Consider the following 16,549-nt stretch of genomic DNA (forward strand, 5'->3'; position numbering starts at 1 on the left):
TCAGATTATGCCGGTGGAATTTCAGGATAATACAAAAAAATTTCACGAAAATCTAATTGGTATTGTAAAAGAAAACAATTAAAAAAAAACCAAAGAAAAAGAAAAAAGGAGAAGGAAAACACAGATGATTTAGATGCATCAGAGTCATGGAAGTATGAGGTGCAACATCGCCTGCACAAATAAAATTGCAAGCTTCTCGTACCAGTTAATAATTCTCGTCACTTGCATCAAAATTTAATTCTATCTTGATTTACGAAATTATACACAAAAATACACACAATTATATATGAGAGAGAGAGAGAGAGAGAGAGAGAGAGAGAGAGAGATAATATAATAGTATTTGACTCTGCATATTTCCCAGCAGAGGAGGAGGAGGAGGCAGCTGAGGCCTTCTTATCTCGGAGAATAACTATTACTTATATAGGAACACAAGTAGGGTTTCATTCGGGTACGAGTGTACTCTTCGTCATCTACGGCCGAGATTCTCTTGCCAACTTAGAATTCCCATTGGGCCATCTTCCTTTTGGGCTATTTTCTCTGTAACGGCCCAAACTTAAGGCCTGCTCCATCTTGTTACTGTATGCGATAACTCTATCATTCTTCGGCATACGACATGATCCGTATAATGGAGCGTTTCGTGTAGCACCATCGATGCATACTTTTTAATTTTATTTGTTTGTTAAGATTAGCATCGGCTTGGTAAACTTTAACGCTACATAATTGATAAAGAGATTTATAGCTCAAGTGGTTAAAATTTAAAAGTATACAACATTAACACAGTAAAATGTTTATTACACACAAGCATAAGGAATAAAAAAGGCTCAAAATTACGTGCACCTTGTTTCGTGTTCAACTTCTGCTAAACGAACTTCCCTCAATCAAAACATATAGTGACTTATGCATCTTTTGTTACAAACAAAAATAGTTATCAAATGAATCGTAAATTGAACAATACATCAATCAAACACCAACACAAATGTAAATCCCAAAGACCAAAATTTCATTACAAGCTTCTCTTGTATTATAATATGGAATTATAGGTAACCAATTAGATACAATATGTCAATAATACTATTATATATGCTAAAACCGTGACAAAAAACTGTTACCTTAATAATTGCTAAAACCTCAACAAACCTTTTGTTTGGATAAAAATTACACCCCAAGTAAGTAAAAATTATTGGGGGTAAACAATGAAAAATAACATGAGCCAAAGCCACGTCATCTGGAATGGAAGCGAGGTTTCTTGACCCTGCAGATTTCGAGTCTCTTCTGCCTTGCCTCAGCTGCCCTTTTTCTAATCATATTCTTGTTAACCAAGCTAAGATCAAACGGCTGGGAGGAGTTCAACACGTTTGCATCCCTAAAACAAGGTTAATGTGACCACCGTGTGGGCCCGCATTGATCTCTCTTCTTTGAGTCTTAGCCGTCTGATCCATGATCAGCTGCTGCAGTTGACGTTGATAAAGAATCACACTGGGGGCATGAATTTGCATTATTGGCATTTGCACTTGATGAGGAAGTTGGTAAGGCTCTTGTTTTGGGGCCTCAGGAGCCGAAGTTACATATGTGAGTTGAGTCAGTTGGCTTAATTGCGCGGCTGGTTTCGAACTTGGATCCGTATCCACATGGGTCTCCTGTTCCTGTTTATGGCTAAATTTCGTTAGCTGTTTAAACTCCAAGTTAAGGCTATTCATCTTGTCAAAGAAACGCTTCACATTCTCAAGCTCGTGCTCAAATTATTAAAAAGCGAAATTACATAAATAAATTGAAAAAGAAAAAGGATAATCTGGCTAACGCCTAAATATGAGAAAAAGGCAGAGAAATTGCTGCAAAAGAACCAAAAACTAAAAAATTAGAAAAATACTCACTTGATATCGCCATTTTTCCTTCGAAGTCAATTCGTCCACAATTGCAATCCAGTCCTCTCTCTTCTGCAGAACCAAAATATATCAGAAAACAGTAAATAATAGTAAATAAATTAAAATATTTAATCCGTAAATTGAAAGAAAAAAAGGAGAGAGAACCCAGTTGTCAGAATAGCCAGATAGATAATCAAAACCCATATCAGAGAAACAAAGAAATACCCTTTTTTGACTAAAGAGTTTACTACTCAAGTGGTCAGGCTGCTTCTCGTCAGATTCACTGGGCTCGAAGCACAGCGGCGTATCAGGGCTGGAAGTCTCCTCCTTGACTGCATTAGGGACGGGGGGCGGCGGCGGAGCCTTGGCCGCCAAAGGCCGGCGAGCCAGAGAAGCCCAGAGTTGCAGTGAACACAAAAAATCAGGTCCAATCAGACGACGCAGAGTGGAAGCGCAGTCCGTCGTTCTTCAGGGCGAGTACAGATCTCTTTCCCTTGCATCCCCAGATGAGCTCGAGTGGAATTGGAAGCGGAGTCTCCAATTCGGAGATCATGTGAGGAAGATGAATCAGGATATTCGCCACCTCTATCTCGCCGTCGCTGGCGTTCGGAAAACAGGGAAGAGGAGGAGCCTTTGTTCCATTGTTAGTGTTTCTCTCTGTTCCATTGCCTTTCACTTTCTCTCTATACAATTGAAGATTTTGCAGCAATACTGCAGGCTTTCTGGCCAAAAGCACGTATATATATGCGTAGGAAGCAGGGCGGACGACGGCGGCTGCGGCGGCGTTGAAGGAAGCGAGAGAATTGGACGAGAGGGTTGACAGAGAAAGCAGAGAGAGTGAGTTGCTTGGAGGACGGGTATTTTTTCTGTGTGTTTTATATAGAACGCGAGAGAAAATAATCCTTGAGGAGGTAGGAGAGAGCGACACGTGTTGAATAGAAGGACACTGAGGCCGAGCCCCTAGGGTTTATAGTCTTTGTAATTTTTTATTAATTTTTAATAAGAACGTGTGAAGCACTGGAGTGAGGACTGAGGAGAGAGAGAGGGAGGAGAGAGAGAGAGTTTTCGTTCATCCTTTTGGTTTTTCTTACTTTCTGTTTTCCGGGTTAGTTATTTTGCTAAGAAGGAATATGCAAGAAAATTCCTAGTCAATTGAGGGTAGAATGTCTCGTAATCCACGTTGGACAACGTGTCGCGCGGCCACATGCACAGGATCTTTTTGTAATTTTGCATGAATAACACTCGACTATTCAAATAATGAGTAGAAATTTTTGTTCAAAATTACTCGTTTCGGATTCATAGAACTTCATATTTAAAATTAGATTTGTTCATATAATCAACTTTACAAAAATTAATTAAAATTAAGATCAACCACCATATAGTGGTCCAGTAGTTGAAAACGAATTCCAAGCCGTATTCCACACGACACGTCCTGAATTCGATTCCTAACGCGTGTGAATCACACGATACTGATTAGAGGAGATTGAAATGCCTTTGCGAGTGACATGGCGTTGGTGAATCAAATGATGATGACCAAGAGAAGGTTAAAATGCCTCTATAAGTCTTCTTATCACCCAGATAGATATGAATTGGTGTGGTAAAGCCACCAACTGGTTTTAGTCATCTGTTTTAAGCATTATAAACTGTCTTTGAATTTGCTACAATAAATTGGCAGTATAAAAGGTTCTTCTCCAATTGTGGACGAAAAGTTAAACTCGAAACCAATTTTGTTCACCTTCCTTCATGCAATGCGTCCTTAAGACTCACTACAATGAAAAGTTGATTACATCCAAATGCCGAATAATAGGCAATCAGAACAAATGCCCAAGGCTGTGATTGGTTTAACTAAGCTGCATGTTTCTTCCTCTTTGCTATTCTATTTCTACTGGCCACCATAAAGTCGTCATTCGAGCTGCTATCTTCAGTCTTCCGCTTCTTGGACTGCTTTGATGCGTCTTTGGAGACCAGTGTTGGCGGCTTCTTATTTGAAACTGCTGTGGGTGATGGTGTGTTCTTCTTAACAGTAACTGACTTTGTGCTCGTCTTTACAGAAGATTTCATTGGAGAATTGAGCTTTTGCAGCTAACTCGTCTTCTGCTTCTTCTCAAACACTTTCCTCTGCCTCTTGTTTGGGTAGCAAACCATGCTCCATCATCCTGAATTCACATTGAAAATTTGAAATCCATGCTTTTACGGAAGCAATCTAGGTATAATTATACTTGGTCGGTTTCTAGTTTCTATTTCTGAAGTTGTAGCACTGCGAATAATCAAAAGGGTGAGTGGACAAGACTCCCACCATTGCAGGATCTGGGAGGAATCTTACCCCCAGTTTGGGAAGAAGCTGCTCAAGCGCTTCACATTAGCAAATGGGAAGGAAATGAAGGAGGAGTGCCCTATTTACAGGCAAGGGAGGATAGGGTGGATGGTTAGGCTCATTCTACATGACCCAATGGCCAAGCTTTTCCATTACGAATCCGTCCTTTCAGGTTGCAAACAACCAATCTAAGTCATCCGCAACCTATAGATTGGAAACAAGCAAAACTGGTTCTAAAACCATGAATCTGGAATATGTATTTGACAAGTACAACCACCACTCAGACATCAACCAAAAAGGCAGGTTTCAAACTGTCAATTGCAAGCTATAACAAAACCTAAAGTGCCCTAATGCAGCATCCACCAAAACAAAGATTTATTGATTCCCATATATGCCAAACAATAAGGACATGGTTGAATGGCAGGCATACGGTATACGTGATCTAGCTGCAGAAAGCAATGATATGTTTCATTACTTGTATTCCAAGTTCACCAAATTGGGTACTTGATCAGACATGCTTTCTGATGCTTCAAAGTCAGCACTTCAGTGCATGCTGCAATGGCCAGGCAAGCAGCATAGCGGAGACTACATAACAAGCTATGACACTTAACACACTCCAAAACAAATTCTATTTCCTGATGGAATGAGAAGTATAAGGCAGCACAAACAGTATGCAGTAAACCCAGTAATAATTGTTAAAGCAAATCCAATTATCGGAACCCAACTCAGCGAGCAAAAAGAGTGCTACAATTAAAGAGATGGGGAAGCAAAGACTCACCAAAACTGCGCGATTTCGCTACTGAGAATTTGCTGGTGAAGCGACTCATAAAATTGCCTAAGTGGGTCCTTCTGAACTTCAAAATACAACAAAACAATCACCCAAAGAATTTCAAAGCAACATTTCTAAATCGAAATTAAAGAAATAAGAGATGAAAAAAAAAAAAAAAAAGGCAGTTGTTAGTGAACCTTCTCGGGAGGGTCCTTCTTCTGACCAGGTAAATCATACACCTTCTTCTCCCTTTTCTTCTTCTCCTCAGTCGCAGCCTCCGGAGCCTTCCTCTTCCTCCCCTTCTCCTCCTCCTCCTCCTCCTCCTCCTCGTCCATTTTTTTCACCTTGTTGTTCTTGATTTCCTTCATCCAAATAACCCGCATTCGTCAGTAAAACAGTAAAATTCAGTATTTCTCTCAAACAAAACCCAAATTTGAAAAATAAATAAATAAATAAAGAACCCTTTCGGGCCTCGAATCGAACTCTTTTTCGGCTTCAAACCCAATTCCTCGTCGCTCACGCCGCCGTTCTCCTCCTTCTTCACTCTGGGTTCTTGTTTGGGCTTCGCCTTCGTGGGCTTATCGGAATCTTGGTCCATCTTCACCTTAGCGGCTTCTCTGACCTCAGATCTCGCCATTCCATTCGCATTGCCATTGCTTTTTGTTGGTTGCTTCTTCTTGCGCTCCAACGCAATCAAACCCAAGCTCTTCTCATCGTCGTCGTCTTCTTCCGCTTTCACCTCCCTCTGCGGCTTCGCGGGCGTCGCGTCCCTTGGCGGCATCTCTCAAAATTTTCAGAGTGTGAGAAACAAAGGGTTTTGGAGGAAAAATCGCAGGAAAAAAATCGGAGGGAGTGAAAAGCGAGGCTGTGAATTTCGATATTCAAAAAAGGTCCAAAAAAATTCCACTCCTTTCGTGGGTTTTTCGCGGTTTGAAACGTTTCGGGAAACATTTACTGAAAGAGGAAAATCCGGCTTCTTAAGATAACGGGCCGTAGTATCCATTTAGCCCAACTTAACCTGGCCTAAATTAAGCCCAATAACTTAAGTCCAACAAGACCCAATAGGCCCAACTTTTTTTTTTTTTTAGGTCAAACGATATATTTTGTTAGATTAGGCATTAAATTAGGGAGCCGATGGGGTTCAAACTCATACCGTGGTGCAAAGGCAACACTCCTCTTTACCACTGTGTTAGAGAGCCACCTACAATAGGCCCAACTTTAGGCATAGCCGGTTTTCGTTAGGTGGAATTAGTGTGTGTTTCCGTGTGTTTATGAGCTCAAGTATCTCACACACATATATGTTAATCTTACTTATTTGATTTGATGATTAGAAATAAAAAAATAAAAAAAAATTATGTGATAGACTAATAGGCTAAAAAAATGTGTGACATTCAACTATTTTACATAAACAAGAAATTTTATTAAAAGCTCAAGTGCTTCTTGAAGGTGCTTTCTGAAAACATTATGCATGTATTTATACCAAAAAAACAATTTTACAAGCAAAAGTCACTTAGAAACGGTTACATCATGTCCAAACCTTCCCTGACCGTGAAGATTTGCAATCAACGAAGAAGCATATATTCTTTCTTTTATCCCTGTTTTATGTATGCATAAGTAATATTTTGGAAAATTAAACATTTTAGCATCAATATCCCCCCACCCCCACGACTCGGTGGGGTAAGTGTCCAAAAAAGATAGGGACGAACAAAGGTCGGTGAGACTCGGTTGGGGATTAGATTCTGCAACCGAGAATTTATGGCCAAGGCACAAAGGCGACACAACTCACGACTGCAAACCTCCTAATTGAGACCCCACCCCAAAACCCTAGAAATCATCAAAAACTAGCTTGCTTGGGGAAAAGTTAAGCTCCATTTCCCATACTACTCTTATATCCTCTTGCTGTCAACCCTGCAATGCCACGTTGCATCTCGAACCAGTGATACAATGTCACGTAGAAGAGGTAATACACGTAATATTATTGTATTATATTAGTTGGAAACATCCTACAGTGACTTGGCTTATATAATAACATCCTCGTCCTTCAGCTCAATCACACAAGAGAGAAAGGAAAACCTTTGCTAGAGAGAGAGATGGGCTGGTTATTGAGTGAGAGAAAAGGAAGGGGTGGATGGAGGAGAGCCTAGCCTCCGTCTCTGCGCCGCCGTCGTTTTTAGTGACTGCTAGTTGGCATCGTAGTTGCTTTATTAATATTTTCATCTTACACCAGCTACAAGTCGCAGATGGAGAGAACTCAATTCGGCTTCAACATATTTCTCTTGTTTGTGCCCTTGTTGTTGATCGTTGTTGCTAACTATTTGCTACAGATACGGGAACCTTCCAGCGAGGACAAAGGAAGAGGTGGCTGATAAGGCAGCTGAAGGTGGAGGAGCATCCCCATGGGGCGTGGCTTTGTTTCTTGGGCTGTTGCTGGTCTTGGTGTCTTGTCGGTCTTATCTGCAGTCCAGGTGACGGCCTCACTGGGGTTCTTATCATTAGTTAAGATTATGTAGGTTACCGCTTTGAGACTCCATGCATCATCATTGTGTAACAAAGCATTGTGCAGCAAGAGAGCTAGCCGGTTTCATCTTGTAAACAAATCCCTTTCTGAAATACAATTGTTTCACGTTTGAGCTTTCCATATATAGATGCCTAGAACCATGCTACAGGCCCAAATGCTAAAAACTGTCGAGATGCTTGACAAACACTTCTTCCCACTTTCCAGCCTAAAGAATAGACGCATAATTTACACAAAACCTATGAATCCTAAAACTAAAAAACTCCACATGAAACTACAGTGTGACAATCTAACCTGCCGGAAGCGATGCGGAGACAATCATCATGATCCGTTCTTCAGTTTGGGTACTTTAAATCTAGATGAGAACAACTTCGGAGTCTCAGAAATGGTTACACCATCATCTGCTTTTCTCTTCGAACTGCCGTTCCCCTGATCAACCAGAAACAAAACATCAAAGTTGTAATTTTAGTAAAAGATAAGGTCCTCTACTCCACAGTTTAGCATCGACGACACTACGAAAAAGCAGAAGAGAGAAATAATATTAGGAAGTACCTTTTTGGTCTCCTTTGTAGATTGAGTAAGTTGAGCAGCCGACAAATCTTTCTTCACAGTCACGTTAATTTTATCCTTAGCACTACTCTTGCCTCTAGCTCTTGTTGTGCAACGGTTCAAAACAGGAGTAGACGAAGTACTTGCTGCATTTCTTAACAAATCCAAGTCCTTTGAAAGTTTCGAAATTTCTTCCTTCAACTTGTTTGAATCGGTCTCCATCGTAGCAACTTTACTTGTTAATATTCCAATCTTGTCATCCTTTTCATTATTTGAGGACTGTAACTGCTCCATACTAGCAAGAAGAGTTTGTATCTTTGCATTCGCCTGCTCGAGTTCAGAATTCTTGCTCTTCAGTTTAATTTTGAAATCGTTTTCCATAAGGCCGTACTGATGCCACGCGAAGCTCTTTTCGGAAGCAAGCTTATCACATTGCTGCTTTAAGGTGGTGTAATTGTTGGAGTGCAGGTCAAACCATGCTTTGAAACCTTCTAACTCACTGTCCGAGTATTCTGCAAGTACAAAAACATCAAGAATAACATCACAAAAACAGTCCGAATATACACCCACATACAACAAGTACCTCATAACCTGACTAAAGTTTACCATCTATGGCTCAAAAATAAGAGGCCCGTACTAATTTGATAACATGGGATATTTTGACGCAAATATCATCGAAATCAAACAAATTCGAGGTGCTTATATAGACAATACAAACCCAATACATTGACCAGAAAAAAGGCAGATTAACTCAAATTGCTACTCAAATCGACATGGAACGCTATAAATACCAAACCCAAGTTTTCTTGTTCTTCGAAAAACAGAATTCTATCGAATCCAACATAATCTTCAGAAAATCAAGCTGATAAAGCAAGAACCTTTTTAGCATATACGAAAAGATCAACACTCACCTAACTTGAGTTTGGTGGTGTAAGCCTCTTGTTGCTTCATACTAAGCGCCCACCCTAACTTGGCCGCCTCAACGGAGCCTTCCATCTCTTTCAATTCCAAATTCACCTTCATCTACACACATAATTACAAGAAACCCACACAAAATTTCAGAAACCCCCCGAAAAATCGGATGCCAATACATGAAACCCTAATTTTACGAAATTGGAAAAATGGGGAAATTACCTGGCGGATTTGATCTCCCAAGAGATGAAATGCGGAGACCCACTTCTCTTCTTGCACTCTGACGCGATCTTCGAAGACTTTTCTGTCGGCGGTCATTGTCTCGAGCTTCGATTGCTGGGACCGCAGCAACTGCACCACAGCGTTGAATATGTTCTGCCAATTCTGGCGCTGAGAGGTGGAGTCCGGGCGTTCTTTGGTGCCCATTTGGAAAGAGAAATCGCAGAAGAAGAAAAAAAAGATCGGGTCTTTGGAGAGCGGAGTTTTGGGGAATAAGAAGAATGAGACCGTTGGAGAGAGAGCAGCAGTAACAGTGTAAAGAGTTGGGAGTTGTCAAAAGTTTCAACGGTCGAAAAAAATCACAAAAGGTCTCGTGTTTGATAGCGAAGCGGTGTATCAGATGAGAAGTGAGAGTGAGTTGGATTGGGCTGAGTTGGGTTGTATTTAAATAACTTGGGCCTTCACAGAGTTTTTATCACTTAGTACTATAGTTTAGTGATATTTTTTTGTAAGTGATAGATTTTAGATTTGGTTCTCACCAAATGCGAATTTGAACCACATTATTGCTAGCTCATTTTGAGACTTAGGCTACTCTCTCACCCCTTTAGTGTATAATATCATTTGCTCAAAAAAAAAATTCTGTTTTTATTTTATTCGATGCTGTTTTGGGCACTCTGAAAAGTCATTATTCACTCTTTATTTTTATTTTTTTTCAAAATAAAAATAAACTTATGAGCATAGTTAATATATTGAAGTATAATACTATCACAAACGTATTTTGTAAAAATGCTTTTGTTTTCCATACACGTTTTAATCATTCATTAAATTGCACGTTTTTATAACTCTAAAATACTATACACATACTTAGGTTTTTTTTTACGTTGAATACAGGTAATATATTTTTCAGTAAAATATATCAAATTCACATTTACGATACATATTTTTAATATATTATCGAATAAATAATATAAATATATATAATAAAATAAAAAATGGCCACATTTTAAAAAAATAATTTTTTAGCAATTTTGTTGAATAATACACTACGTATTTTTTACATAATATACTCATTTCATGTTTTACTAATTATGCTTGTGAGGAGTGGTTTTTTTTGGAGTGTCCATAATCCATGTGCAACTATCACTTAAATACATATTACGTATAATTAACCATTCAAATTTCATGCTATGTTGCAATTTGGAAGCTACGCTTTGCGATGGCCCTTTGCCAGACTTTTTCAAAGGCATTATCGTCATTTACATTTGGTTTTTTTCAGTCAAAATAGTTTCTAAGATTAACATAACTCTTTTACTTTAGTTCATGACAATGATAAAGGTGATCCCTCTAATTTGTCCACCCTAAGTCATTTGAGATGAATTTTCATTTTGCCCCTCAACTTAACGGAAAAGTTGATGAAGCTAAAGAAAAAGACAACCAGTGCAACAAAGATATAAATCGAGGATGAAATAAATTATTAGTAGAGCTTAGAGACAAAAACTAAACTTGTGATATAGTTAAAGGACCTTTACTACAATTTAGCTTTTATTTTATATAATTGAAGCAGAAACAATTAATGATAACATTTGGGTGTAAAGAGAAGTTTAGATAATTGGTTAGGTTTTTTATTAGGATAGATTAAGAACTAATGCTGGGTCTAAAGTGATAATTATAACTAAATAAAATAGAATGTGGGTGTAGAGAATAAATTGTGTAAAGATACAAACATTGGATTTGAATTAAATAAATACGTCATGGAACTTGCGCTTGACTATTCAAAGTTATCAATTAAAGAAATTATGTAAATTAATCACTTTTGTGTAGGATTTGTTTATAAATTTAAGTTCTCCAACTTTTTGAACCACCGGTTTGTTATGTTGTCAATAATTTGTTTACCATATTATAAACGCATTTGCTGTTGATTATGCGTGGCAAACTTATCTCACACATGTTGCTGACTGTTTTAATTACAAAATATAATAAAATTAACGTGAAGTTTACATAAAGAATTTATGTAATGAATGATGTCCGTTATTAATGCCCAACTGATATGTTTTCTAATATGATTTTATATTTTTCACGCGCTTGCAATGCGTTAAAAAATATATAATACTTAGTTGTTCACGTATTAGATAAACATTCTTATTGACAATGATAATATTAGTAAACACACAATATATAAAAAAAAAGTTGTTATTCCCATCTCAATGTCTTATCTTCCCACCCATCTTTTTATGAATTTTTTAATTACAAATTTGTCAATTTGTAAAATGACTAATAAGGACATTAGTTACCCCCTTTTGCATAACTTTTTTTTTTTTTTTTTTATAAAAAAAAAAGAAAGTTTGGGCGTGATAACTCTCATGCTATGTTTAGACAATTTGTCTCCCTTTAACAACAGGAACAACGCCACTTACTTTTTACAGTTATGTTAAAATTCATTGTCTTGTACTTATGTTTGATGTAAAAAACTACGAGACCACTTGCTTCCTTGTTGCTAACTTTTTTATCCTCCCAATTCCCTCCACCATATAAAATGCCACATTGCCCGCATCACCACCATGGCGACCAGCCATCTTCTTCCTTTCGTTAGCTTTTCTGCTACGTTTTTGGGTAAGCAAAAGTTCTACTCAACGACTTCTACAAAAAATAATAAAAGAATTAGTTGCTTTCAATATCCTACAACTTCATGTGTTTAATCTACCTCACTTTTTTGGTAGTGCAAACGGTGTGAAATGTATATAACATGATATTTTGTTGTGAAGAACTCGTGTTGGCCAACATATGCAGATTCTTAAACCCTAACTTTGATACAAAATCGCTGTTTTCGATCAATATTCAAGGATCAAGAATCCAAAGATATGTCTCCAGTTCATGCCGATCATGCTTCACAAACTGGGAATACAACAACTCAAGAGACAGTCGTTTTTGAAATCGGAGAAGACTCCGATTTTCTGAGGTTACTGGACAGGCCTAGACCAGTAAGTGTGGAGAAGAAGAGATCCTTCGGTGAAAGGTCGTTCAGCGAGTTGTCCAATATAGGGTCTCCTTGTAGAAGATCCAGTTTTCTGGGGAGTCCTAGACTGAACTATGAGTCGCATCCCGTGGTTTCCGATGCCTGGGAAACCCTGCGGCGCTCTGTCGTGCACTTCCGAGGCCAGCCTGTTGGAACCCTCGCCGCTGTCGACCATTCTGTCGAAGAACTTAACTATGATCAGGTAAACTTTTAATCAAAAATACAACTGAGGAACACTAAACCGACTTGAAGCCGTATATCCATATTTTGTAGCCAGTTCCTTTTGTGCTTACTTTCCTCGAATTAACGTTACAAATTTATTTAATGTATAGGTGTTTGTTAGAGATTTTGTGCCAAGCGCATTGGCATTTTTGATGAATGGAGAGGAGGAGATAGTGAAGAACTTTCTTTTGAAAACACTTCGCCTCCAATCGTTGGAGAAAATTGTGGACCAGTTCAAGCTAGGAGAAGGTGTCATGCCGGCGAGCTTCAAAGTGCTCCATGACCCCGTAAGAAACTTCGAAACCATAACAGCGGATTTCGGAGAGAGCGCAATTGGAAGAGTAGCTCCGGTTGATTCTGGATTTTGGTGGATAATATTGCTTCGCGCTTACACAAAGTCTACCGGGGACACTTCGGTCTCCGAAATGCCCGAATGCCAAAACGGCATTCGCCTCATCCTGGATCTTTGCCTCTCGGAAGGATTTGATACTTTCCCTACTCTGCTCTGTGCTGATGGTTGCTGTATGATTGATCGCAGAATGGTTAGTTTATTTGCGCATTTTATCAAACACCTTCAGTGTACTAATTGCTTCCATATCATTGTCGATAACACGTCAAAATATGACAAATATACAATTTGCAGGGTGTGTATGGATATCCAATCGAAATTCAAGCACTGTTCTTCATGGCATTACGATGCGCTCTGGTTCTGCTCAAGCAAGACAACTGCGGCAAAGAATTCGTGAAGCGCATAACCGACCGCCTCCACGCCCTGAGCTACCACTTGCGCAGCTACTTCTGGCTGGACCTGAAGCAGCTCAACGACATCTACCGCTACAAGACGGAGGAGTACTCGCACACGGCGGTAAACAAGTTCAACGTCATGCCGGATTCGCTGCCCGATTGGGTGTTCGATTTCATGCCGAGTCGCGGCGGTTACTTCATCGGCAACGTGAGCCCGGCCAGGATGGATTTCCGGTGGTTCTGTTTGGGCAATTGCGTGGCGATTTTATCGTCGTTGGCTACGCCGGAGCAGGCGTCGGCGATCATGGATCTTATTGAGTCACGGTGGGAAGAGTTGGTCGGAGAAATGCCGTTGAAGATTTGCTATCCGGCAATAGAAAGTCATGAGTGGAGGATTGTTACAGGCTGTGATCCAAAGAATACTAGATGGAGTTACCACAATGGAGGCTCTTGGCCAGGTAAACTTATGCCTATAAAGTACTCGCTCATTGGCGTTTTGTTCAAATATTTTTATTTAGAACACGTAAAATGTTTTGGGAAATGAAATTTGTGTGAAAACATGTTATGTTAATTAATGAATTTGTGACGGTCGCAGTACTGCTGTGGCTGTTAACGGCAGCATGCATAAAGACCGGACGGCCCCAGATTGCAAGGCGTGCGATCGAGCTGGCGGAGAGCCGGTTGTCGAAAGATGGGTGGCCGGAGTACTATGATGGGAAGCTAGGGAGGTACATGGGGAAGCAGGCACGGAAGTACCAGACGTGGTCGATAGCGGGGTACTTGGTGGCGAAGATGATGCTGGAAGACCCGTCTCATTTGGGCATGATAGCATTGGAGGAGGACGAGCAAATGAAACCCCTTATTAAAAGATCTGCTTCATGGACCTCCTAATTTCTATCATTTTTCTTGCCAAATGTATGCAAATGCGTGTTACAATATTGTATGCATGCAGGCACTTTTGGCCATGTTAATTTGGGTGAGAAAGTGGAACTTTAAGCATCTAGCGTTTAAACACCTTTTATAGTTTATACTCTTCTTTGGAAAAAAAAAAAAAAAAAAAAAAAAAACTGAATACAGTTGGTTATCAAATGATTTCTTAATTTTAATTTTTTAATTTGATAGCTTAACTTATAAATGATTGACAACTTCTATATAAAATCCCATAAAATCACAAGTTCAAATTTCATAACTTTTTTTGGTCGAAGGTAAGCGTCCGCCTTCATGTTTTCCTTTGCTTTGCCTTTGTTCGAATTTCTAACCTAGAAGGACAAAAAAAGGTTTAGGGGAAAGATATGAAAAAATATATCATTTATTCTACTTAAATTATGACACTTGAAGTACTGTTTAACAGTCATGGATCATCATCAAAAGTTTTTTTTTTTTTTTTTTTTCCCCGAACAATCAAATGAAGTTTTGCAAGAAGAAAAGTAAGAGAGAGACTTGCAATGAGATGTTAAGTCTAAACTCTAAAGTCTCATTTAGTAGGCTGAATGAGATGGGTTATGTTCAATTAAATTGGACTTGTAACCCAGCCAATATTTGTTATGTCTAAATGTAATTTGAATTAGACAACACAAGATAGGTTATGAGTTCAAAATATGGTGTGTTATGTAACTCACCTTCACACACGATTACAAGTCTGTTTTACGCTAGGCGTTGTTTCTCTCAGTTCAACGCTCACGCTTCACCTTCTTCTCCATTGATGATATCTTCGTCCACACCATCTCTCTCTCTTCCTAGATCGGGACCATCGATGTTATCGGGCTTTGGTGGTGGATCTGATAGCTTCACCAAAGCTTCCTACAGGCTTAATTAGCTTCTCAATTCTAACCTATTCTGTCTTCACTAGGGCTAGTACAGTCAAATCTCATCCAATCCAATCCTATCCTGCAAGTGGCATCCATACGATTCAGGACTTTTGTGATGAAAGCCTTCAAAAGCCTCCCTTATTTGCATACTTTGGACATAACTCAACCAATGAGATTGGAGTTCAAATTGCTTAACTGAACTCTCTCTGAGAGAGGGGGTACGTTGAAATTCTTAACTGAACTCTCCCACGGCTACCGCATGCGTGTCATGCGTGTCAGAAAAGTCCATGGGCTTGTTGGACAGCAAACTTGAGAAGGCCTAAGATTTTGTACCCAAAAGGCCTCAGAAAAGTCCAGTTGTTTTTACTTTCTACCTTGTACCCAAAAGGCCCAAGATTTTGCAGCATAAAAAGTGCTTTTATTATAGTCACGACCAAAAGGAAAAAGTGCTTTTGTCGTGTGCTGCCGGTCGCCAATAATAGCTAGTTTCATGAGTGAGATTCTACTTTCCAGCTTCAGATTTTAGCTCATGAAATATCAGAAACCACAGGCTGCTCATGCAATTGAAAACTACAGGAACAGGACAATTGTAATTAGCTAATCAAATTGTTAATCAAGTTCCGGAACGATGGCCCCAATCAAATTGTCTTTTGGCGAGATTGCAAAGTGAGCAGATTACAGCTGTTGCGCGACTTATTCAGTCCTCCTCCAGGCTACAGCTGTGTGGTCTCATTCATTTGAGATAAGGCATAGGCTTAAAGTTTGCACCAAGCGACAACTACACCTTTCTCGAAGTGCACGTGCGTTAGCTATACGTTACATGATGAGTGAAATAGTGATATTAGAATCACGACAATTACAATCAAAGTTCTTATACCTTACACTCTCACTAAACATAATTTGTACATAAGTAACACAACACAATTTCACGTTTTATAGATGTATTGCTCTTACATTGATTACATTAATTTTTTTAGTATGAACTATATTCTATACTAATTTATACTAAAGAGGAGGGAAGAGGTTTGAATTCGGAGAGCAGTGGGTTAAAGAAGAAGACCCTAATCAACATAAAAAGTCCTAACTGCCAGGGCAATCCACCGCTTACAATACATAAACTAAACTAGTTGATATTTGGTTAATGCGTTAGGATTCCAGGACACACATTGGCACACGTTTTTGTAGCTACAATTTCGTAACTTTTTATAAGGATTCAAAATGTCCATATATATAATTCATCATTCAAATAACATCCTTGCAAAAAATAGACAAATTGAAAACCATTATGACATCCATTTGTAACTAAGAAAATGGACGAATACGATTCTTCAAACAAATACTAATTTTAATCCAAGGGTCATATGTCTGTAGATTTGAATCATTTTTTAAAGAGATGTCTGAAATAATACATAAAAGATAGACGGTTAGACCGTTGAAATAAACCAAAAATAAGCCCCACAAAACATGTGTCAAAAAATATATATCTCCAGATCATAACCTTCTGTTAATTATTGGTTTGCTTGGCAAACACTGTTTAGTGGATTAATAAGGTAGCTAGTTAACCCTAGAAATAAAATGATTAGACATAGGATGACGATGATTGGGTCCAAAACTACCAATAA

The 16,549-nt window shown here is 38.9% G+C and overlaps 3 protein-coding genes across 9 annotated transcripts; 1 reads left to right on the forward strand and 2 right to left on the reverse strand.

The window, feature by feature from the left end:
• Positions 1-925: 925 nt before the first annotated feature.
• LOC125473962 (FK506-binding protein 3-like) lies at positions 926-6,759 on the reverse strand. Of its 4 annotated transcripts, none has more exons than XM_048577388.1 (5): positions 5,429-6,759; positions 5,143-5,307; positions 4,955-5,030; positions 1,872-1,934; positions 926-1,643 (listed from the first exon to the last, which is right to left on the reverse strand). In XM_048577388.1, exons 2-5 carry the CDS (start codon positions 5,278-5,280, stop codon positions 1,549-1,551), a joined length of 372 nt encoding a protein of 123 aa, XP_048433345.1. In that variant the 5' UTR covers positions 5,281-5,307; positions 5,429-6,759; the 3' UTR covers positions 926-1,548. The 4 variants fall into 4 exon arrangements, with proteins under 4 accessions (XP_048433345.1, XP_048433339.1, XP_048433332.1 ...); XM_048577382.1 differs by having other exon boundaries at positions 5,407-6,759; XM_048577375.1 differs by having other exon boundaries at positions 5,143-6,759.
• A 150-nt stretch (positions 6,760-6,909) lies between these two features.
• On the reverse strand, positions 6,910-9,490 carry LOC103927792 (spindle pole body component 110). 3 transcript variants are annotated; one of them, XM_048577368.1, is made up of 6 exons: positions 9,144-9,490; positions 8,921-9,032; positions 8,013-8,521; positions 7,755-7,889; positions 7,532-7,549; positions 6,910-7,484 (listed from the first exon to the last, which is right to left on the reverse strand). In XM_048577368.1, exons 1-4 carry the CDS (start codon positions 9,345-9,347, stop codon positions 7,782-7,784), a joined length of 933 nt encoding a protein of 310 aa, XP_048433325.1. In that variant the 5' UTR covers positions 9,348-9,490; the 3' UTR covers positions 6,910-7,484; positions 7,532-7,549; positions 7,755-7,781. The 3 variants fall into 3 exon arrangements, with proteins under 3 accessions (XP_048433325.1, XP_018498198.2, XP_009335027.2); XM_018642682.2 differs by having other exon boundaries at positions 6,910-7,549; XM_009336752.3 differs by having other exon boundaries at positions 6,910-7,668.
• Positions 9,491-11,589: 2,099 nt separating this feature from the next.
• LOC103929245 (probable alkaline/neutral invertase D) lies at positions 11,590-14,436 on the forward strand. 2 transcript variants are annotated; one of them, XM_048577396.1, is made up of 5 exons: positions 11,590-11,750; positions 11,903-12,355; positions 12,486-12,917; positions 13,019-13,577; positions 13,715-14,436. In XM_048577396.1, the coding sequence occupies exons 2-5, from the start codon at positions 11,999-12,001 to the stop codon at positions 14,008-14,010; spliced, it is 1,644 nt and encodes a 547-aa protein (XP_048433353.1). In that variant the 5' UTR covers positions 11,590-11,750; positions 11,903-11,998; the 3' UTR covers positions 14,011-14,436. The 2 variants fall into 2 exon arrangements, with proteins under 2 accessions (XP_048433353.1, XP_048433351.1); XM_048577394.1 differs by having other exon boundaries at positions 11,590-12,355.
• Positions 14,437-16,549: the final 2,113 nt, after the last annotated feature.

The sequence above is a fragment of a genome, unplaced genomic scaffold, assembly GCF_019419815.1.
Source record: "Pyrus x bretschneideri cultivar Hongxiangsu unplaced genomic scaffold, Pyrus_bretschneideri_v1 Contig1, whole genome shotgun sequence".
Lineage (NCBI taxonomy): Eukaryota > Viridiplantae > Streptophyta > Magnoliopsida > Rosales > Rosaceae > Pyrus > Pyrus x bretschneideri.